This window comes from Elephantulus edwardii, unplaced genomic scaffold (assembly GCF_000299155.1).
Source record: "Elephantulus edwardii isolate Elephantulus edwardi_28Jun2011 unplaced genomic scaffold, EleEdw1.0 scaffold00058, whole genome shotgun sequence".
Lineage (NCBI taxonomy): Eukaryota > Metazoa > Chordata > Mammalia > Macroscelidea > Macroscelididae > Elephantulus > Elephantulus edwardii.
In genome coordinates this window covers 897,610-920,813 of record NW_006399808.1, presented here as the reverse complement: position 1 = coordinate 920,813, position 23,204 = coordinate 897,610, and the positions used below count along the sequence as shown (strand labels likewise).

Sequence of the window (23,204 nt, the reverse complement as noted above, 5' to 3'; positions counted from 1 at the left end):
TTAAGATATGCTGAGCGAGTTCGGCCCTTTTGATTTTCTGACTCCAACTCCTTGCACATTTCATTGTAATATTTTGTATTGTTTTAGACAATCTTTTATATACATTCTGTTTCATTCATGTACACTGTGTTTTGTACAATCATTAATATACATGTGTTTCATTCGTGCACACTGTTTTTGTGGGCTGATTTTTGTTAGCAGAACCTCTGGTCTTTCTGTCTTATCTGTGTTAGTCTAGAAGTTTAGAGGAAACTTTCACAACAGATGCCCCTGTTAATAGTGTAAGGATCAGTGTCATAGCTTCCAACATCAAAGCAACATCCACCCACCACAACAGGACAAACTGACAGGTGGGAGAGGGACACATAGCAGGTGCTCAAAACATGGCTGCTGTGCGAATCTTGCAGAAAGGGCCCTGGAGAAAATGGAGAAAGGGCTTCTGCTGGCAGGCCCATCCCTGGGCCCCTCTGAGATTCAGTCTTCTTGGCTGTACAATGGAGATCAGAACTTGAAAACTGCTCGCTGAAGATTTCATATCCAGAGACTATGGACGTGTTGCTTATGGTTTACTCAGTGTTTAATTGTAGGAGACAGGGTGATATAGGTCATAGGTGAATAGTAATTAATCACATAAAAAGGTATAGAAATGATTGTATAAAACAAAATGTGCATGACTAAAACATCTATGAATTATTTTATAAAACACAATGTAAATGAAAGAAACACAATATAGTTGAAAAATTCTATGAAAAAGAATAATTTTTAAAAAATAACTCCCAAAATTGGTTTCCAATACTAAAAAACTAGGAGATTCTATACATTTTTTTAACTTGTAAAATCAGGAGACCTGGGTACATTGAATCCAGATTCTCAAACCCAGTAACTGGCTGGCCTGAGAGCAGCTCCCCCTTTAACTGGGGCATACATCCACCATTCTCTTGACCATCCCAGCATGTTTTACTCATATACCACCTGCCTGGAGCTTGCAATCTTTGTATTCTCAGTTCAGTTCTAATTGTTCTTTGTCTCTTTGAAGCCCAAAGGCAATATTACAGGTTCCCTGGGTGACAAACATCAACACTCTAAGAAGAACATTCTCCACTTGGTTCTGAAGGATGACGCAGGGTCTATAAATAGCCCAGGTGTCAGGTGAGTACTGACACTTACCCCACCACACCTGGACCGGAGCTCTGAGGGCTGGGCATGTTTTAACTCATGGTTCATCCATGAGGACTGTCCCTCCTCTTGATGTTACTAAAGACAAAAACTTTACAGCACAGCCTAGAGAAGGTGTAGAGAAGGTGGAACTTTTATCTGGCTTGGGCAGGACGTAGTGATGGCATTTGATTTTCCAAAGAAGGTGGAGGGATGCTACTCATCTGAATGAGGAGCTACTGGTCTGAATGAGGGGCTCCTGCCTCTGTCCAGGATCCAGGAAAAGAAAGCACTGCACCACCTATGACTTCTCAGAACTACCCAACGATGTCACACCCAGCTGGGCTTCAAGGCTTTCTTGAAGGCCCCTCAGCTCTGAATCTATATCCTGGCCTATCCTGAAAACAGCCCAGCCTGCCCCAGTACTGGGTTGCCTTTGATCCCATCTTCCTCTAAATGTTCCATTTTGGTAGCTGTCATGGATTTAACAGTGTGCTCCAAAATATCTGTCAGTATGTCTAGGCTATGATTCCCAGCATTGTGATGATCATAGTGTAAATCCTAACCTGTGTGAGGCAGGATGAGAGGTAGTCACACAATGATGCAATCGCCCCTCTCCACCACCACCGTGTGATCGGTCATTGTAGGAAGGTCAGATGCAACATCCCTAACAGTCCTGATCCAATGTCAGGGGAGTTTCTTCAGAGCAGAGGTGGTCTTCAGACCCAGGTATCTGGGCTAGAACCATCTCAACACAGGGGAATACTAGGCCACATGGGATCTCTGAAGAATAGTAGGCCCATGAATTTGAAAGGAAATAAAGACCTTCTTCCAGACTGAGAAGAGAGAGGAAGTCTGTCTCTAGAACTAGCATCCTGAATTCAGATCGCTAACCTAAATTGGAAGAGAAGAGTTTTGGGTGTTTTTTATTTTTAGCAAAACAAGTAAAAAAGTTTTATTAAGGTATTAAGACACAGACTTAGCTAGTGAAAGGCCACACATAAGAGTTAAAGTGAAAAGGAAAGAAGTGGGGGAAGGGGTAAAGGACCCCTGGAAAAGACAAGGGTGAACTGAAAACTTAAAGCATTAAACTTCAGGCAGAAAAGGGGAGAAAGTAAATGAGAATAGGTTTCTGTTAACGTCACTTGCTGTGGTATTTCTGTCAGCAGTCTAGATAACTCCCTCTGCCCTCGAACAGTCTTCAGGCTGACATGCCCACCTTCTCTGTGAGCCCCAAGGCCTGGGCTAACCCCACAGTTTATATCTTTGTTGTGTTGTCTTTCCATGCCTGTCTCCACTACCTCCCAATCCTCTCCCAAACACCTGAGCCTGGACTACCAAAACAACTGATATGAAACATATCCATTTTAGGGACAGAGACTATCCCAGCTCTGTCACTCCTCTCTTGAGTAATCAGCTTACCCATCTCTTGGGGCCTCATTTTCCCCCATCTGTAAAATGGGTCTGTCTTTCAGGTTGTGGTGGAGGGCAGACAAGTTAAGGATGGGGAAGGGTCTGAGTGAGTGGAGGCAGCTCTCCTGAGCTCCTCATGGCTCATCGGGGGGAGAAGTCAAAGTCTTCAGGCATGAAGGACAATCCAAAAGTAAGAGTAACAAAGCCAGCTGCTGCTATCAGTTCTCAGGAAGACCCTATGTGTTTCAGAGAACTCTGCAGCATGGGATTTTCTTGGCCAAAATGTCCATGAGCATTTCTCCCACGGTGTCTGTTCTGGGCCTGAACCACCAACCTGTCAACCAATGTTGTGTTCCACCTGTGCTCCACTGAGGGACGACAGCCATCAAGTTGGTTCTGAGAATTTTACCTCTGTGCCACCAGGGAGAAGAGGGGGCATGGTGGTCACCTTAAGCTCCACACCCTAAACAAACAGCCTGGATTCTGCCCAGAGGCACAGCATTTCATAGCTCATAAATATCTGTCTCTCTGTCTCATTTATTTTTGTACTCAAATCTGGAAAGAAAGGAGGGGAATGCTTATCATGCCCTTATCCACAAGGGGAAACTGAGGCTCAGAGAGGTCCAGGCAGATGGGCACAGGTGAGCTCTGGCCTGTCATTATCCCTCTGAGCCTCAGTCTGTCATGCGGTCAGTGGGGTCTTGACTCAGGTGTCTCTCACTGCCTGTGCCTAGGATTCCTTCACTGTGGGCCTCTGGCTACTCCCGGGTTCCTGTGAAGCCCACCCTGGCTGCAGTTTCCCCAACTCAGTCCATTTCTCTCCTAAGTTTGGTTTTTCTCTCACTTTGCCTTACTCTCAACATAGAATAGTATCATGTCTGTTTCTGGCAGGTGGGGTTCAGCCAGTATGGGATGTGCTCACAGGTGAGAGAGGTAGGATGGGAGCCTTCGTTGATAGGGGCAGGGTCAGGACTGACACTCTGGGGCAGTGGGGGGTCTCAGAGCCAGTTCTGTGGGAGAGTGAGGAGCCTGGTAGTTGCGTAGCAGATGTAGGCTCTAGTCTCTCAAGAAACCAGTCTCCTCTTTGGAACCTTCTAGAGACACTGGAATGAAGAGGTGCTGGCCACCATGGGAAGTAGCTGGGTCTCCTCCTGCCACCTGGCTCTCTACTCCCGCGTCTCACCTACACCTTTCCCCGCCTCCTGGCCCTGAGGGAGAGGGCCACTAGGAGGCCAGTTTGCATGACTTTTAGGAAGGGCTCAAAATTGACTTTTGTTATTATGTTCAAATAAATGCAAAGGGATATTTTGGTGTATTTAGGTACTTTTTTTTCAGGTACTTTTTTAATGTTGTCATACAGGACACTCACAAAATGGGAATGGGCAGTGAGACCCGTCTGTTCCTCCAGTGGAGTCTCCAGCCTCCAAAGGACTTGGGAGTTGTTGAAGGCGCGTCCGGGAGCCTGTGCACTGCTCATTACGGCCAGCAGGGGTCGCCCGCGAACAGGAGAGGCGTGGCTTGGGCGTGGAGTGGGCGTGTCCTAGAAGACGCTGGACCAATAAATGCAGCCGCCGCCGGCCACCGGGACTCGGCCTCCCGGGCCTGCGACCTTCTGTACTCTGTCCTCACTTGCAGCTGTCCTCTCGTTCACTGCCGCCCCGCGCCCGCGATGCTCGCCCTGCGCCGTAGCCCCTGCCTCCTCGGCCTGCTGCCCGGCCCACGTCCCGCCTCGCTGCGCCTCCCCGCGGCCCGCGCCTGCAGCGGCGCGTCCTCTCCGCCCTCCGGAAACCCGCTCGTGTACCTGGACGTGGGCGCCGACGGGCAGCCGCTGGGCCGCGTGGTGCTGGAGGTGAGGCCCGGACAGGGCGGGGGGCGGGTGGCGGGCGGCGGCGCTGCTAGCCCTCCGCGGGCCTCGGTTTCCCGGTCTGTAGGAAAGAACATGGGGTCGGTGTCTTCGACCTAACGTGGAGTCCTGGAGAGGGGACCTTCAAGGTCAGGTACCAGCCTGAGCGGCCCCGGGCCCCTGCCCGCCTCCGAGTGGGGGCAGGGCCTTGCACCCGGCTGTCCGAGCGCGGACCTGGGGCCCTGGAAACGACCTGGCTGAGTGGGATCGGGGGTGGGGGGCCGGCGCCCACTGCACCCTGTGGTCCGAGCGCAGACCTGGGGCCCTGGAGGCGGGCCTGGGGGCAGGCTGGCCGGTGGAGTCGGGGTGGGGTTTCGGGGCCCTCTGTGCTCGCGTGGCGCTAGCTCACTGCGCCTGCCCCTAGTCGAAGCTGGGCCTCCCTTTGGGATCATTTTTAAACTGCGAGGTTTTTTTGTTTGTTTTTGGGTTTTTTAAAAGGTAGTTGTTAATGCCATAGTTTGGAAGGTTACACGGGAGTAACTTCAAAAAGGAAAGCTCATGCTGAGTGACCTATTTCCCAGGAAAACTTTTGGATTCTTCTTAAGCCTCAGGTTTTTTTTCTTCTGGAGAAAGGGCAAATACTCCCTGCTTCCTTTAATTCAAGGGTTTGGGTCTTTGGTCTTTGAGGCTCAGAGCTGAGAGGCTCGAAGGAGGGTACTGATTATCCATTATCTCCACCTCTGACTTCCATTCCTTCAATGAGGAACTTGTACTAGGTCTTTGGTCCAGGCCCCGAGGCAAGGCTCTGGGCCCAGCTGTGGTTCTTCTGCCATCTTTCCCTTGGTCAGGATGGCATTACCCTCTCCTCTGACAGATGAGGAAACCAAGGCCTCTGCTTCCCAGCCTGACATTCAGGAAGCAGCTGCCAAAGATGATAGCTGCTGGGGCTGCCCACGGTGAATGGGAGGAACAGGCATGAAGTGGCCCTGTGGCATTCGCTGCCTCCTTGCATCTGTGGGCAGTCCGTGGCTTGCCTTTGCACTGACCATTTCTCTTGTCCTTCTCACCTGCAGCTGAAGGCTGATGTTGTCCCAAAGACTGCAGGTAAGACAGGATGGGCCTTCTGAGTCTGGTCCAGACAGGAGAGTGGAGAGGAGGGGGCTGTGTGGAGGGGCCAGCGACTGGTGACCAGAGGGAGTCCTACAGGAGGCTCTGGGACAGCTGGGGCCTTGCTTTGCTAGACCACAGTTTTGGCTCTGCCCACCTCTCTGGCAGTAACTGGGAGTTTAAGAACATGTAGAAGATTAAACTCAGACAAAAACTGTGTAAATTCCTCTGCCCTGTTTTGGGGAAGGACAGTGCCTGATGGGGGAAATTGCTGGGGAACTCTTGATGATCTGCCTCATTGACCCTCTCCCTACCATCTTTGGGACAGAGGTCAGAGAAGGGGAGTCCACCCCCCCCCTTCGGGCCACATAGAGGGTTAAGACAGAACCAGTGTATGTGTGGGCATGAGGTCTCTACATGTTTTAGCTACTGATGGGGTTAGTGGTGGTGGTGGTGGCTATATGCACGTAACCCCAGAGTTCACCTTCTTCATCCCTCAGAAAACTTCAGAGCCCTGTGCACTGGCGAGAAGGGCTTCGGCTACAAGGGCTCCACCTTCCACAGGGTGATTCCATCCTTCATGTGCCAGGTAACGCAGCCCTCTCTGCCTTTTTCATTAGGGTAGTAATGGTGGCCACCTCACAGGGTGTTTGAGAGGGTTCACTGAGCGAACTTGTGGCTGCTCTGTGTAGCTCTCTGGCTGGCTTGTGATCTTGCCATTAGGGGTTGTGGCTTGTCTGGGCTGTGTGACCCTTCTGTACCCTGGAAGTTAAACAAAAGGGCAGGTGACCAGAGGCCCTGCCCAGCTGGGTTAGGATGGTTGAACTGGTGAGGGAGGAAGGTATGTGTACATATACAGGGATACACCCTAAAGCTTTGAAAGACTGGCATATTTTAGTAGTCCTGGATGCCCCTTACCCATGTTCCTGTGGCAGCTTGGCATGGGAAATGGAGGACAAGCATGCATGCTTGGACTTGAGTGTCTCTTGAATGGCTGGACTGGAGAGGGCATTTTCGCGGTCAGGTGCACACATTCTTTAGTCATGCCACCTGCCTTCTTGTCACAGTCATTCATTAGTATTGCTGCATCAGCACTTTGAGGCAGGTGTTAACAGCAGCAACCACTCTCAGGTTTAGAGACTGAGCATGTTAGGGTCTTTGTTAGGATGAACCCTTCAAGGTGAAGGTGTGGCTCTTGGGACCAGTAGAGAGCTTCAAGATAGAAGCACAGATTTCATGACCTCTATGAAGTCTTTCAGCCTGGAATTTTGTACCCCCCAGCATGTCATGATGAGTGGCCGTGGGTTGAGACTGGGCCTGCTCTTGAGCCGGGCTGCCTGGAAGCAGCTGCCCATGGTGGTTGTGTCAGGAAGACCTGGGTATGGGCAGGCCTGGTTGTGCCCCATCAGTCTGAGGCTGTTTGTTCTGGGCCATGCTAGGGTCATCTGCTGAGCCCTAACAGGCAGGCTGGGGACTAAAGCTGGAGGTTTCGTGAAGTGAAAGGGCAGGGTCAGGTACTGAGCTGTCCAGTCTGAGGAGACTTTCTTGGCATTTGTGGATGCTTTAGCTGGGCTGCCTGGGTCTCCTTGATCACCTGAGGAATCTTGTCCAGGGAATGGGAGCACTGGTCATAGAGGCAGCCCCTGGACCCTCCCGGCCACAGCTGCACACAGGGCTGTCAAGGTCTGTGGTGAACCCCTGAGGAGGCAGGCTAGGTCCCAGGTGAACTCTGTCCTGAGGGTTTGAGGCCCCACAAAAGCTGTGGGCCTGCTGAAAGGAAAATAAAAGGAGAGGCAGGGTCAGGCACTCTGCATAGGAATGACCTTGAGCCACGTGCTGCTCTCAGACCTGCCCTGGGAATTGGAGCCCTTGGCCTTCCTGTTTCTACTCCTGGATTTATAGGTTCAAAATTCTGGGTCATTAATGATTGCTTCAGAATGGTATTTACATTACAAGTCATCTAGAGTCTTGCTTTAAATGAAAATTAACTTGGCTTCCCAAAGAGAAGCTGGTGGATTCAAAACTTCTTGCCTTTGGGTTGGCAGCACAACTCTTTACCCACCTAGGTCACCAGAACTCCCTACAATTAGCTAAATGAAAGGATTACATTTAAATGATAGTCATTCTGAAACCAGGGTAATTGTGATGGCAGGATATATTTAGGCTATAGTTTCTTTTGTGTATTTTATTAGATTTTTTTTCATTGGATTTTTATTGACTCCTTTGCCCAAGGGGGGACCAAGGGGTGGGTCAAGACCTGCCTGCACCCTCCCAGCTCTGTGTGGTGGCCACACTAAGAGTATCTGTGTTCTCCAGGCAGGTGACTTCACAAACCACAATGGCACAGGTGGCAAGTCTATCTATGGGAGCCGCTTTCCTGATGAGAACTTCACACTAAAGCATGTGGGACCTGGTGAGTGCTCACCCACTGAAGCCACCTGCCTCACCCCACCCCAGTAACCGCTTACGGCCCTGTCTCACCCCTCCCCATCCCACTCACCTCGCACCGCTCCTAGCCTCCCCTCCCTGCCTCTCTGACCCCACTCTGTCCTGTCTCACCCTTCCTGATCCCACTCACCCTGCACCCCTCGTAGCCTCCCCTCCCTGCCTCACTTGCCCCACCCTGTCCTGTCTCCCCCTTCCTGATCCCACTCACCCTGCACCCCTCCTAGCCTCCCCTCCCTGCCTCACTTGCCCCACCCTGCCCTGTCTCACCCCTCCCCATTCCACTCACCCCTCCTAGCCTCCCCTCCCCACCTCACTTGCCCCACCTTGCTGTCTCACCCCACCCCATCCCACTCACCCCTGTACCCCTCCCCTCCTCATTCACCCCAACCTGCCCTGTCTCCCCCTCCCCATCCCACTCACCCCTGCACCCCTCCCCACCTCCTTTCCCCTCCTCATTCACCTCACCCTGCCCTGTCTGTATAGGCCCTTGGAGGCTGCAGGCCTCAGTTGTTCACCTTCCAGCAGGCAGCTATCCTGTTCAGTCAGGTATAGAATTTGGGCAGGAATGTCCCTGCTATCAAGGTGGTGTTTGAGGGTGCATCCAGGTGGCATCCTGGATGGTCCTCTGGGTTCAAGTGGTCTGCATTTCTGAGTTGAATTTCCCTAATGCTTTCTCATCCTGAGCTCTTGGTTTCAAAGCAAGACAAGCTTTCCTTTGGGAGCTAAGCCTTTAAATGAAGCCCCAAGGTAGGGAAGTCCAGAAATCAGACCTTCTGCTGGGCCCTGCCCTTCTTGCCCCTGGCTGCCATGTGTGTTCTGTCCTTGTGGGCAGTGAAGAAGGGCGGTCCAGCTCTGCAGTCTGACGTGCCCCTGGTTGGTTTATCTGTCTGCTCTTCCCGAATGACTGTCCAGGTGAAATATCCACCCACAGGGCGTGTACCGCTCATGTCTGCTTGTCCTCACAGGTGTCCTGTCCATGGCGAATGCTGGCCCTAATACCAACGGCTCTCAGTTCTTCATCTGCACCATAAAGACAGACTGGTGAGTGCCCCCCATTCCACGTGGCCTTCTGGGAGCAAGAGGCCCATGGAGGAAGGGAAGGAAGGTTTGTGTGCTCTCAGGACAGGTGGTGAGGGATCTCCCTCCACTATTCCTGCTCGGTCAGTTCCTCACGTGGGCATGAGGAGAAAAGAGAAATTTGAGTCAAATTAGTTCTGTGTCTCCCTCGCCCACCCCAAGAAAAGTTTAACAAATATGTTTGTGAAATACTGCAGGATATGGCGGGACTAGATGCCTACAGGAAAAGCACAGTAACTTAGTGTTTCCCAGCTTGCCTTTCAGTCAGGGCCTTGGACGGCCCCCAGCAGGGGTATGAACATCCTACCAGCTTTGTCATTGGGCTAAATGTTAGCATAGGCATGTAAGTAGTGTATAGCCCCTGAAGCACTGTTTTCCTCATGTCTGTGGGTTTTAGATGGCGTTTCCTTAGAAAATTCCCATCCTTTTTAACATTTATTATATAGTCCTCTTCACCACCCAGGTCCCTAGTGTCCCATCTATCTCTGTGACATCTGGGACTTGGGGGATGATGTAAGCTGAGACTTCTTACCCATTCTGAGAGTTTGAAGGAAACTCAAGTTTCCAGGTGGATGGTAGCAGGCTTGCAAGCCAGCAGGAACAGGAGTGCCTTAGCCGGACAGGTCCTTGCTGGCTCTGGCCACTCTTTGTTCCTTCCACAGGGTCCTTAATGGGTCCTGCCTGTGTGTCCCAGCGGCAAGCATTCTGACTGCCTTTTAGATTCTCAGAACTCCCTCAAGTTGTGCACTCAGGACAGCATCTTCCACAACTTTTTTGTCACCATTAGCTTTGCTCTCACCTCCTAATTGACTCCTGCTCAGGTGGATCCGTAGATACAGACTCCTTATTTCTGCAAGTAGTTCCATATCCCATTACCTTCTGGTGCCAAACTAGAAGAACTCACCCAGTATCTGTGAGGCGGTCAGGACTTGGGGAGAGTGTCCTGGGGCCCAGCCACATGGAGCGTGAGTGGAAGAAGGTGCTCCGTGATGTATTTAGGAAGCTCATCAGGAACGAGGGGTTTGGGGTTTGGTCCTGCTCTTCGGTGAGCGTCTTTCATAATTGCTGCTTTGAGGGATTAGTTCCATTACCAGGTGGCTGTGATGTTAGTGACATTGTGCCACCCTCATCTATTTAGCACCTCCTGGATGTTAACAGATATGTTAACATGCTCTGGTTCTAACAGAGATTGGAAGTTCAAATCCCTCCAAAGGTGCCTTCAAAGAAAGGCCTGGGAGTCTGCTTCTGAAAAGCCAGTCGTTGGCAGCACTTGGGAGGCTGTGAGGCTCCACACAAGTGGGGTCACCCTGAGTTGGCATCATCTCGGTGGCAACTGGTTCTCATTCTTCTTCTTCTTCCAGGCTGGACGGCAAACATGTTGTGTTTGGCCATGTTAAAGAGGGCATGGATGTTGTCAAGAAAATAGAGTCTTTCGGCTCCAAGAGCGGAAAGACATCCAAGAAGATTGTCATCACAGACTGTGGCCAGCTGAGCTAGTGCTGGCCCGCCACGTGAGGGGGTGGTGCCGGGAGCACTGCCTGCTTCTTGTCCGTCACCGCTGTGTGTTCGGGGCAGGCCTCTCAGGAATCCCAGATGTCTGCTTCCCTAGCGTCCACCTTCCTCCTGGCTCATTTTCTCAGCACCGTGTCCACACTGAGTCTCCCAGGTCTCTGCAAGCCTTGCCTTTGATTGCCCAGTCCAACTTCATCTGTGCCTTGGACATTGGTGAGAACGTTCAGGAAAAGTGTGCCTTCCCCTTCACCAAGGGAAAAGCCACTTGCTACAAAAAGACTCTTAAGACCTGTTTCATTCCCTCTTCCTGTTCAAAATAATTTAAATAACAAGATTTACTAGACATAAAGCTGTGCTACTTCTCCGTGCTGGGGTGAGACCTGATTTGGTGGGCTGGGATTTGAAGCAGAATTCTGGGCTTTGTGTAGGCACCATGGCTGCGGCCTCTCCTGCTACTGTGAACTGCACTGGTTTGCTGCTGTCGTTGAGAAGGGTGCGTGGTGGTGGCAGATGAGCCAGGGGCAAAGCCAGTATGAGCTGTGCTCTGTCACTCACTGTGAATCCTTGTTGACATGGCCTACCCATGTGCTCTGGAGAATAACCTTGTGTTTACTGGAGCGTTGATTTTTAAGAAATTAAATTTATTGATTACATATGTGAAACATCTCTGGAACAGTTATTTATCTTCACTTTAAATGTGAAAATAAACCCTATTTTCTATTAAAAAACTGTTTGGTGTTGTGATTTAGGACAAAGCATCTGTAACTTTTTTTTTTTTAAATTTTTATTATATTTACGTGTACCATCAAATCAGATCTGACTGGTACAGGAGGAGATTTTCCCCCTCCTTTTCCAGCAGAGCATCTGGTGGATTTGAACTGCGTACCTCTGGGATTGCAGTGCAGCATCTTGCCACTAGGCCACCAGAGCTCCCCCAGCATCTCGAAGGTGAAGAAACATTAACAGGTTCAGTTGTTGTTAGGTGCCATTGAGTATGACTCCTAGTGACTGTATGGACAACATATCTGAACCCTGTCCTATGCTGTGCCATCCTCATCATCTCTGACACACAAGCCCATTGCTGCATTCTCTGTACCACTCTAGCTCATTCTCCTGTCTTTCTCTGACCCTCAACTTTTCCAAGAACAGCACTGAATATCCCATGAACGCCCAAAAACCAAACCAAAGAGATAGGTCTTGGCAAAAGTGCAGGCATGTTCGTTTAGTGTTGTACTAAGATTTCTGCATTAATGTTATGTGCTGTCCAGTCACCTGTGATTCATAACGACTCTATGCACAATAGCTTTGAACTCTGCTACCTTGAGCCAATCTCACTGTCTTCAACACACCTGCCCCTGTTAGCCCAGCAAATGTGTCAATCCATGTCATCCAGGATCTTCCTCACATGTTGTCCTTCTCTAAAGACTAGTCTCTCCTGGCAACATGCCCAAAGTATGTGAAATGGAGCTTCAAAATCCTTGCCTCCAGAGAGCAGCTTGGTTTTACTTTCTCTAGAACAGAACTCTTTGTTCTCTTGGCAGGTCATGGTATGTTCAATACTCTTCTCCAGCACCACAACTCAAAGGCATTGATTCTTCTATCATCCTTATTGTCTGGCTCTTTGATGCATAGCAAGTAATTGCGAAGACCATAGCCTGAATCAGGCACACCTTAGTCTCTAGACTGACATCTTGGCACTTCAGCACTCTGGAGAGGCCTCTGGCAGCAGATTTCCTGACTGCTAGTTCCAAGAGTGTTGATTATTATGGACCTGAACAAGTGGAAAGATTTCTGCGTAGACTTCAGTTACTTCATCACCCAGCAACCCATGAGGGTACCTTGTCTTAAAGGTGAGGAAAATGAGGTTCCAGTATACTGACTGTCTTAGTGTCTACTGCCCACACTGGTTACCCATTGAATCTCAGCCCCACTGCTTAGTAGAGACAGAACCTGTTGTCACAATGATGCCTGTGTTGCCACATCATGGTCTGGTGAGGATTGTGTAAAGGACATTCATAGCATGATGCTTGCCACATCATCTTCATAAGCACTTGGGAATGACAAGGACGATGACAGGCATCCGCCTTTGTCAGGGTCTTGGAAGAGGAGAAATGACTAAGTAAGGGACCGTCGTCCATTAACTCACTGCTGTCAAGTAGGAACCAACTCATAGCCGACCCTCCAACTGGTTTTGAGGCTGTAAATCACACAGGAAGAAATTGTCCATCTTTCCCCCAAGCAGCAGCTGGTAGATTTTGAATTGCTTGGCTTTGAGTTGACAGTGCAACTCTTTACCTGCTAGACAAGCAGATCTCCCTCGTAATCTATTAGAAGTGTTCTTTTATTCTAAGTGTGCCACTTAGGGGTGGAAGCCCAGTTCTTTCTGAACTCCCAGGGAGGGTAGCATTGGGGGTGGGGATGATTAAGCACTGAGACCGCTTTTAGTCAAGAGGAGGTCAGTTGGGCAGTTTGGAGAAGACTTACGGGCTGAGGGAAGGACATCTCAGAAGTATTTGACATTGGAGTGCTCTGAGTCAAGTTCTGTGGGTCCCAAGTTCTGTGAGGTCCTCCTGATGACTGAGGTTGGGTCATTGGGAATGTGTTTCCTGATTTGTGTTCTGTGGGTCATAGGCAGTGGTCATTCTGAGGTCATGGTGGCTGGCACTGGACCATGTGAAGTTAGGAGAGTGTCCATGGATGTGGAGCTTGGCTGTGTGGGTAGGAGGCTCAGCGGCCTTAGCAGTGTCCACATGGTTCCAAGGAGCCTCACCCTGACACGGAACCAGGGCACGATGAGGGGCATGGGCTGCTGAACCATGCCTCCAAGCCCAAAACAGATACTTGAGGTTTTCACTGCTCATCCAGGCCAATTTATAGATGGGTAAAGCTGAGGCTCCAAGGGGCAGGGTGGCTGCCCAAGGTGACCCTGCCAGTCCAGAGGGTTCCTGGTGGAGACCTTTGCTGTGAGAGCTCATCTGATTTCCAAGGTCAAAGCTTCTAGAGAGTGTCCTATTCACCTGAGAGTCTCCAGAATGGCCTTTGATAGCCCTGTGACAATGTACTGTTATCCCTGTGGTGATGGTTGAGGTCACAGATCTCTGTCAAGGTCACAGGGCCTCGGAGACTCATATTTTGTTCATAGAGCATTTTCTTCTCACTGAACAGGGACTAAGTGTGTGTGTGTGTGTGTGTGTGTGTGTGTCCATTGGCCAGAGGATTCTAGAGCAGGGAAAGGCACAGAATAAGTTTCCAGGAGGTTCTCAGAAACAGGTAGAAGGCAGGTGCACGAGACCTGAACCTTGCTGTGTAGAGTGGGGGCAGAAGTCATGCACGCACAGTATGTTTTGTTGCCAGCACATGATAAGGATACCATTCATACTTGATGCATGAGTGAAGTAGCGAGTCACAGATGTAACCGTGTGTGATGTCATGCAAACAGTGCTGCTTTTTCTTTTAAAATGGAGGCAGATGCTCAATGAGATGGACTGACACAGTGCCTGCAGCCATGGACTTGAACTTGGCAGAGATGGTGAGGATGACTTCCAACCTGTTGTTCTTCAGACGACCATGAGTCACAGCTGACTCAACGGTGCTGAACAAGAACGAATTTTATTTGTTTTGTTGTTGAGAATATACACAGCAAAATGTTCACCAATTCAACAGTTTCTTATTAGGGTCAGAGAAAACAAAGAGAATATGGTGATGAAGATGGGGGTAGAGGGTGAAACAGGAATTGGAATCCAAGCAGCAGGAAAATCAGCAGACGCCAGAACTGACCCATCCGAAGAAGTTCTGTGAGAAGCCTGTCTCTGCAGAGAGCAGGTGTTCAAATGAGCTCAGGCAGTGTGAAAGAGAAATACGGAAACAAAGGAGAAGGGACATCTGTTCTCACCTCTCTCTCTGACGGACCCACCTCCTCTCCTGAGGGAGAACCATTACTTAATAAAGCTCACTGTCTTTACTCTTTTGCCTGTGTTGCAGATTTCTTCTTCGCTCCATTCATCTTCCTCATACTCCAGTATCTGTGCAATTTAGTGACACTGCTCATGTTTCCAGAGGTGTGAAAACATCCTCACCTTCTTTTTCTGAGTTGTTCTTCATTAAACATAGACTCACTATCCTGAGGGGTCTTGTCTAAATTTTCAGGTTGCTGTTGACAATTTGACCTCCTGTAGTTCTTGAAAGAGCATAATGCTAGAGCAGACTTTCCTACCAGTTAAGTGAAACCGTTGATTTCAAGATGACGTCTGGGCACATTTGTGGCTTAGGGTTTAAGGGTTATCTTGGGACAATGGGTTCAGGGATTCATCTACCCACCCCTCCCACCCCCCATGGATCCACGAAGTCCAGAGTCCAAGAGAATTTGACATTGTGTTCTGTATCTCCCCCTGTGATCAAGATTCTTCTGTGGAATCTTTGATGAACATGCTCAGTGTCATGGCAACGAGGCAGTTGTTCACACAGGCTGTGGACTGCACTGCCACAGCATCTTGTGCCAATGCAACACCATTAACAGTGCTTCCAGCCCTCACCCCACAGAGGAGGGAGATTTGGGGGAGGACTTTTCTGGGATCTCTGGAATGATCCAAAGGTAACTTTGCCCCCTTGGGTTGGCCCAGGGTGGAAAGTATTTTACACTGAATTACTTTTGGGTCTAGGGTCCTCTGGGACAAGTTATGTTAGTTTTGATCTGAAAAGGGATCTGTGCTGGTCTGCCAGGTGGGGTGGTCAGTCAGGTGTGACACAAGGAAGTGAGACTCACACAGGAAATCCAGAAAATGAATCGAATGTTTTGCTGACAGGTCCAGATCGGAAACTAGGGCCCTCCCCAGGGAAGGGCATGGGGGTTGTCGTCAGGCACAAGGCAGCAGCCTTGATGGGACAACCTGTGTGGGGCAAGCTGGCAGGCTCCTGGGGTTACTGCACACTTAGTGACTAGGATATTAGCTCAGGAAAAGGGAAAATTTATAACAAGAAACTACAGGATATGGCCGGGAGAAACAAGAAATATCTGCACCACTCAGAGGCTGAGTAATGAGATTGCATTGTGTGTTATAGGTTCTCATTTAGGATTTCTGAGGCTCTGGTGGCCTAGTCAGTGAGGAGCTGCCGTGCTCCCCAAAAACAGAGCTTCTCTGACAGTTCTAACTCCCCGCTGGCTCCGTGGAGGAAGGACGGGCAATCTCCTCCCATGTGATGTGCAGCATTGGGAAACCAGCTGGAGGTTGCTTCTGTTCAAAAACGATGAGTTTGAGTTTTGGTTTAAGATTTACAAATCCTCACTTGTAAATTAACGTGCTCTGTTGGCCTAGTGGTAGGAAGCTGTGCTACAATCCTGAAGGCTTGTGGTTCCAATCCACCAAATGCTTCATGGGAGAAGGATAGGCAGTCTCCTCCTCTGAGCAACAATTGTAAATTAGGATCAGAAGAGGCAAGAGGTGACTACCACTGTTTTGAGACCGAATGGCAGGATTAAAATAGTGAATTAATTGATGGTGAGGCAGCGGAATACTGGGGTCGGGAGGGGGGACCCAATCCTGATTGATGGTGATCTCATGTGTGTCCAAATAAAAAGGCCCTTCATAGAGCTTTCAAAAGTGGTCACCTTTCAGAAGCAGATTGCCATGCCATTATTCCAAGGTGCCTTGGAGTGAACTTGAACCACCAAACTGTTAATTGAATACATAACTCTTTGCACGAGAGTCTCGGGAGTCTGCAGACTGGCCTTATGACAGCATGCTGAGAAAGTCTTCATTCCCTTCTGTCTTCCAGTCAGTCTTCACCCTTGGAATTTGTGCTGAACGACGCGATGGTTATTATTATATCTTTGGACTTCTGACATCAGAAATGTAGTGATAGGAAACTGTCTAGCCTTCCTGAGCCTATCAGAGACTTGAACTTGCCAGGTAAACTAATAACCTGAGTCCTAAAGAGGGCTGAGCCCTGAAAGAGATACAAGACATACATGTCTTCTTCTCTGTGGGACCACAGCAGGATAAGAGGGACTCAGGGAGCATTGTAATAAATGGTTAAAGGGAACAGGGGCTGTGAGTCTGGAATGGCTGGAGATTTATACTCACTTACAAAAGGTTTTTGCCTCCACTGTATTTATACTCGCTAGAAAAGGATAAAATGCTTGCAAAAGTAGATGATCTGCAAAAATAAGGAATACATCAATAAGAAGTATTAACATCATAGTCACAGCAGTGTGCTTGAACATACACAAAATCATGGAGATGGCACAGACAGAACTGGACATTTAGTTTTGTGGCTGACTGAAAATGATGGGAATCCCAGAACATTTGATTGTGCTTATATGAAACCTATAATTGGACCAGAGGAGAGTCATCAGAACAGAGCAAGGAAACACTGCATGGTTCAAAATCGGGAAATGTGTATGCCAAGGATGTGTCCTATCTGTATACCTTTTCAATCTATGTGCATAACATTGTCTGGGAGGCTGGGCTGTATGAAGAAGAATGTAGCATCAGGATTGGAATAAGATTCATCAATAATCCTCATTATGCAGATGACACAACCCTGCTTGTTAAAACTGAGGAGGACTTGAAGCACTTGTTGCAGACTGTCAAAGACTACAGCCTTCAATATGGTTTGAAGCTCAACATCAAGAAAACAAAGATTCTCACCACTGGGCCGATTGGCAGCATCATGATAGATGGTGAAGAGATTGAGATTGTTAATAGCTTTAGTTTGCTTGGCTCCACAAACAACATTCTTGGTACCAGCAGCCAGGAAATCAAAAGATGAATTGCACTGGGAAAGTCTGCTATTAGGGACCTCTCCAGAGCACTGAAGAGCAACAACTTCAGTCTGAAGACTAAGGTGTACCTGATCTTCGCCATTGCTTGCTATGAATCAAAAAGCTGGCCAATGACTAGGGATGATAGGAGAATGATGTCTTTGAGTTGTGGTGTGGGCGAAGAATATTGAATATACATACTCATGGACTTCTAGGAGAACAAACAGATTCATCCTGGAGAGGGTAAAACCAGGCTACTCCTTGAAGGCAAGGATTCTGAGGATTTGCCTGACATTCTCAGGGCATGTTGCAAGTAGGGACCAATCGTGGAGAGGGATATCATGCTTCGAAGGGTGGAGGGACAGTGAAAAAGAGGGAAGACCCTCAAAGAGATGGATTGATTCAGTGACTGGAGTAATGAGGGTAGGTATATGAGAGATAGTAAGGTTGGCACAAGTTAGAGCAGGTTTCAGGGCTATTGTACATAGGGTTGCTATGAGTTGTAAGTGAGTCGATGGCACATAAAAACAACAATAACAATGCATAAGGCTGCCAGGAGGGAGAGTCAACTTGTTGGCAACTAAACATCACCAACTCAATCACCACCACCACAATTACCACGACCACCACCATTAACATCACCACTACCACTACGACCATTACCATGACCACCATCACCACCACCATCATAACAACACCTCTATCACTACCATTACCACCACCACCACCACCACTATCTACCACTACTATCTACACCACAGCCACCACCACAACTGCTCAGATTAAATATTGGGACAGATGGAGTTCTGGTGGCCTAGTGGGTAAGGAATGGCGCAGCCAATCCAAAGACAGATGGTTCAAATCCACCAGATGCTCTACAGGAAAAAGTTAGACAATCTCCTCAGTGTAATTTACAGCCTCTGAAAACTCACTGAAGCCTCAGCTATGAGTCAGTTTTGACTTGCCAGCACGTAACAACAGAGACAGAAGTTTCCAGAGTGCCTGCCACAGTGGTGTAGCTCTGCAGGAGTGGCCTTGCCCTCTTTCTCAGATTCCTCTCTCCTATGAGACAATATCTAGAATCCATAGGAGACAGCAAATGCATTCTCCATTTCTAGGGACAAACAATAACTCACTGTGAGTGAAGGTGGAAGAAAAATTTTTATGTCACTTAGGGGAGAGGCAAGGGACCTGGGTCCTGATGCTATTTGGTGCCATCGTTTATTCTGATTTACAGCAACTCTGTGTCCAACAGAATAAAGTGCTGCCCCATCTTCTACCATCCTCACAACTGTCATATTTGAGCCCATTGTTGCAGCCACTGTGCTAACCCACCTTTCTGAGGGACTTCCTCTTTTTCACTGACCCTCCACTTCACCAAACATGATGCCTTTGCACAGGGGCAGGTCCCCCTGATAACATATCCACAGTATCTGAGGTAAAGTCTGACCATCTTTGTTTGTAAGGTACATTCTGGCTGAATTTCTTCCAAGACAAATTTGTTTATTTTCCTCATAGTCCATAATATATTAAATATTCTTTACTAACATCATAATTCAAAGGTGTCGCTTCTTTATTTTTTGTCTTTCCTGTGAAAACACCACAATTTGGCTCAGGGACACTTTTGTCCTCAAGGTGACATCTTTTGGTATTTTAACATATTTAAGAAACATTTTACAGAAAATTTACCCAATGCAATGTGTTGTTTTATTTTTGCTTCCATGAACATTGATTATGGACCCAAGTAAAATGAAATCTTTGACAATTTCAATTTTTTCTTCCTTTGTAGTGATAAGGAATTGTGCTGCCAATCTTTAGTTGCCTTTAGGCAGACAATCTTTAGATTGCCTTTAGGCAGACAGTTCAGATCCACAAGCTAGCTGTTCCTTGGTAGAAAGATAGGCAGTTTCCTTCCATGTGATTTACAACTTCTGAAAACCCACTGGATTGTCAGCTTTGAGTTGGTTCCGACTCGATGGCACACCACAACACTCCCATAAGGATACTGGTTTAACTGGATAAAAAAAAATATCCATTTCTGAGTGGTTTTGTTTGTGTTGAGATGTAATCATATTGCCTTAGCCTAGGTTCTCCAGAGAAGCAAAACCAGTGATGCTTTTAGTATCATATAATATCATATCATATTTTGTAAATTACTGTTTAACTTGGAAGGGACTGGAGAGTATTATGTTAAGTGATATAACTCGGTCCCATAAGGACAAATACTGTGTTAGACCATTATTGTGGAATGAGTATGAGGATCCAAGAGGGGAGGGAAAAACAGAGGGGTGAGGATGAGTGGATCAGTCACAATTTGGTGGGTGGAGGGAGGTGTGGGTAAAGGAAATGGGAAAGATCTGGTATAAAAAAAATGTATGTGAACTCTTTTTTTTAAAGAATAAACACCCTTAATACATGTGCTAAAATGGGAGTAAGGAGATTTCTTTGCCTTTCCGTGCCTTGATTTTCCTCATAGAATTCCAGCTCCTTGCCCTCTAGCACATAGCCAACTGCTCGGCCTCACTGGCCTGGCCTGGAAGCAATACATGCAAGAAGCTTGCCCTGTTAGAACTGCTCCTCTAGAAGACTGCTGATTTTTGCATTCTTTTTCTTTTCATCGTACTTTTTCTGAATTTTATTTGGTCGCTTTTTGTTTAAAATCTCTTCCTCCTCGGGAGTCAGCTTAGCCCCCTTCTTGCTGCCCAGGGGTAGTGCATGGTGGGACTCGAACCACTGGTGGTACGGTGTTCTGTCAATGAGCACGATGCAGTTCTTCATAGGGTCTTAGTTTGGACCAGCTCATTATTGGAGGCGTTGTAGACAACATCAATTATCCTTGTTTTGCGAGAACTAAGAATCGCAGGAGAAGTTCCCCACATCCAGTCTTAGGGCACAGTACTTCTTGTTGCCTTCCCTCACACGAACTGTGTGTATACAGCGGGGCCCAATCTTATGCTGGCAGCCAGTCGTCCTGGCTCATATTTCCGCTTCTTGTGGGAGGGCTTTCTCTTGTCCCCGGTCTTGCTGTGCTTGTGCCAGTTGTCCCGGGAGATGCCATCACACCGCAAAAAAATGCAAAGAGCAAAAAATGTATATGAACTTTGTAAGTAAACCAGTAAAAAAAGAAAAGTTTTATTTAAATTTTTAAAAAGTTTAAAAATATAGTCTGTAATTTCATATGTGTGTGTGTATATATATATATATATGTATATATATATATACACATATGTATATATATATATATATACATATGTATATATAATTTGTTGTTATGTGCCGTCGAGTTGCCTGCGACTCATAGTGATCCTATGTACAAAAGCCCTAAACTCTGCCTTATCCTGTGCCTATCTCACCATCTCCGACACCCCCACCCCCATTACACCAGTCACTGAATCAATCCATCTCATCGAGGGTCTTCCTCTCCTGCTCTGTCCCTCCACCCTCCCAAGCATGACGTCCCTCTCCAAGGACTGGTCCCTCCTTGCAACATGTCCAAAGTATGTCAGACAAAGCTTCAGAATCCTTGCCTCCAAGGAGCAGCTCAGCTTCACCCTCTCCAGGACAAATATGTTTATTCTCCTAGCAGTCCATAGTAAATTCAATACTCTTCTCTAACACCACAGCCCAAAGGCATCAATTCTCCTTCTATCATTTCTAGTCATTGTCCAGCTCTCTGATGCATAGCAAGTGATTGCAAAGACAATGGCAAGTATCAGGCAAACCTTAGTCTCCAGACTGACATCCTTGCACTTCAGCACTTTAGAGAGGTCTCTAAGCGCAGACTTACCCATCGCAATATGTCTTTTAATTTCCTGGCTACTGGTGCCAATCAAGAGTGTTGACTGTGGGGCCAAGCAAACCAAAACTGTGAACAATCTCAATTTCTTCACCAACCATTATGATGCTGCCAATTGGCCCAGTGGCGAGAATCTTTGTTTTCTTGATATTGAGTCTCAATCCATACTGAAGACTGCAGTCCCTTACCTCCCACAGGAAGCACTTCAGATTCTCCTCAATTTCAGCAAGCAGGCTTGTGTCATCTGCATAAGGTAGATTGTTGAAGATTCTTCCTCCAATCCTGATGCCACATTTCTCCACATAGAGCCCAGCCTCTCAGATAACCAGTTCTGCATAAAGATTGAAAATATATGGAGACAGGATACAACACTGGTGTATATCATTCCCAAATTTGAACCATGCAATATTTACTATCTATAATTTTATTGTCTATGTACACATGTCTATTTATACATGTTTATATCTACTTATCTACACAGAAAGAGCAAGAGGAGAAAGATTTAGCATAAGAAATGGCTCATGTGCTTACAGAGCCTTGCAAGTCTCAGACCTATGAGTCAGAGCTGGCGTGAGAGGCATCTCTGGAAGCTGAAGAGTTCAAGGTCAGTAGTTAAGGCAGTCTGCTGGTTCAAGTCCAGAGACGTGAAGATGATAAGCCAGATGCTAGAACCAGATCTAGCAAAAAGCCAACTGCATTAGCCAGGACTATGTATAAATGTGTGTGTATGTAAGAATCTGGGATCACCTTTTGCCCTTCCGAATCAGAATTCCACTGGACTTAGCTAATAGTCAGGCGTCCAAAGCAAGATGAGACATTACATTTCAAACTAGCATCAGGACCCCCTGAGCTTCACACATGGTACGAGTCTGAGATCACCTTTTGCTCTCCTTACTCAGGTAATGCCCATCATCCTCCAAGAATTCCACTGGGCCTTGTTGACAATCAGGTGTCCAGAACAAGAGGACAGTCCTGGAACAGATGCTCAGGGACAAGAACCTTTCCCCAGTACTGCCTCAGACAAAAATCCTTCCCTGAACCTGGTACGTGGGATTTGGACTCACAGCCACCTAAACACGAAATAGCAGTGTAAAAGACCACCAGCAGCATGAGACACAAGGCATTACAGAAGTGATTTAAGGCCCAAGCCATCATATCAAGGGCTGGCTGAGGAGAGGGAAGTGCTGGACAGGGTAGTCAGGAGTGCAAGGGTATGTTGATGGAATAGGGAAAGGGAAGGGACAAGACACATGCGCAGGGGCTGGAGGGTAGGGAAGGAGGAAGAAGTAGGGCAACATTGAATTCATTACTTACTTCTGAAAGGCGGAAGTGTATTTCATCTTCTCCTTTTGGTAAAATTCTTGTCTGTCGGAAATTGTTCTAAAGCTGAGCACACAAATTAAGACAGAATAGGAACAAGGATTGGCCATCCACTTCTGAATTAACAGGCTTTTGAAAAACCCATGCACAATAGAGCATACTTAGAGCAAACTAGCAGATATGGCACCTGAGACTGAGCCCTCAAATTTGGAAACACAAAGGAGGAGGAAGAGTTGTAAGTAGATACGAATGATTGGGATGTGGAATGTAAGAAGCATGAGTGTAGAAAAACTAGACATCGTTATACAAAAATAATGGAACAAATATATATTGACTTACTAGGTGTTGGCATGGGACATTTTGAGTCAGACAGTCACACGCTCAACTACACCAGAGGTAAAAAGGTGAGGAAAACTGGGGCTGCTTTCATAGCTTAAAAGAGTAATTTCCCTATTACACTGTGGTAGTGGTAGTGGTAAAGACAGCATGGTACTGGTACAATGACAGACACATAGATCAATGGAATAGAATTGAGAATCCAGAGATCAACCCATCTATCTATGGTCAACTGATTTTTGACAAGGAGATGAAATCAGTCAAGTGGGGAAATGACAGCCTTTTCAACAAACGGTGTTGGCAAAATTGGAAAAGTATCTGCAAAAGACTCAAGCAAGACCCACACCTCACTCCATACACAAATACCAACTCAAGGTGGATCATGGACCTAGGACTAAAACCAAGGACTATAAACTTCATTACAGAAAAGCTAGGAA

General features: G+C 47.6%; 1 protein-coding gene across 1 annotated transcript; it reads left to right on the top strand.

Annotated features, from left to right (window-relative positions):
* Positions 1-4,209: 4,209 nt before the first annotated feature.
* PPIF (peptidylprolyl isomerase F) lies at positions 4,210-10,548 on the top strand. The gene is made up of 6 exons (XM_006887470.1): positions 4,210-4,417; positions 5,485-5,515; positions 6,019-6,107; positions 7,835-7,931; positions 8,932-9,007; positions 10,405-10,548. The coding sequence occupies exons 1-6, from the start codon at positions 4,238-4,240 to the stop codon at positions 10,538-10,540; spliced, it is 609 nt and encodes a 202-aa protein (XP_006887532.1). The 5' UTR covers positions 4,210-4,237; the 3' UTR covers positions 10,541-10,548.
* Positions 10,549-23,204: the final 12,656 nt, after the last annotated feature.

What these genes read in the sequence shown, in the direction of transcription:
- PPIF (XM_006887470.1), top strand. Translation starts at nt 4,238, where the DNA reads ATGCTCGCCCTGCGCCGTAGCCCCTGCCTCCTCGGCCTGCTGCCCGGC. An exon ending in TTCCATCCTTCATGTGCCAG is followed by an intron (nt 6,108 to 7,834) that starts GTAACGCAGCCC and finishes TGTGTTCTCCAG; the next exon opens with GCAGGTGACTTCACAAACCA. An exon ending in TGCACCATAAAGACAGACTG is followed by an intron (nt 9,008 to 10,404) that starts GTGAGTGCCCCC and finishes TTCTTCTTCCAG; the next exon opens with GCTGGACGGCAAACATGTTG.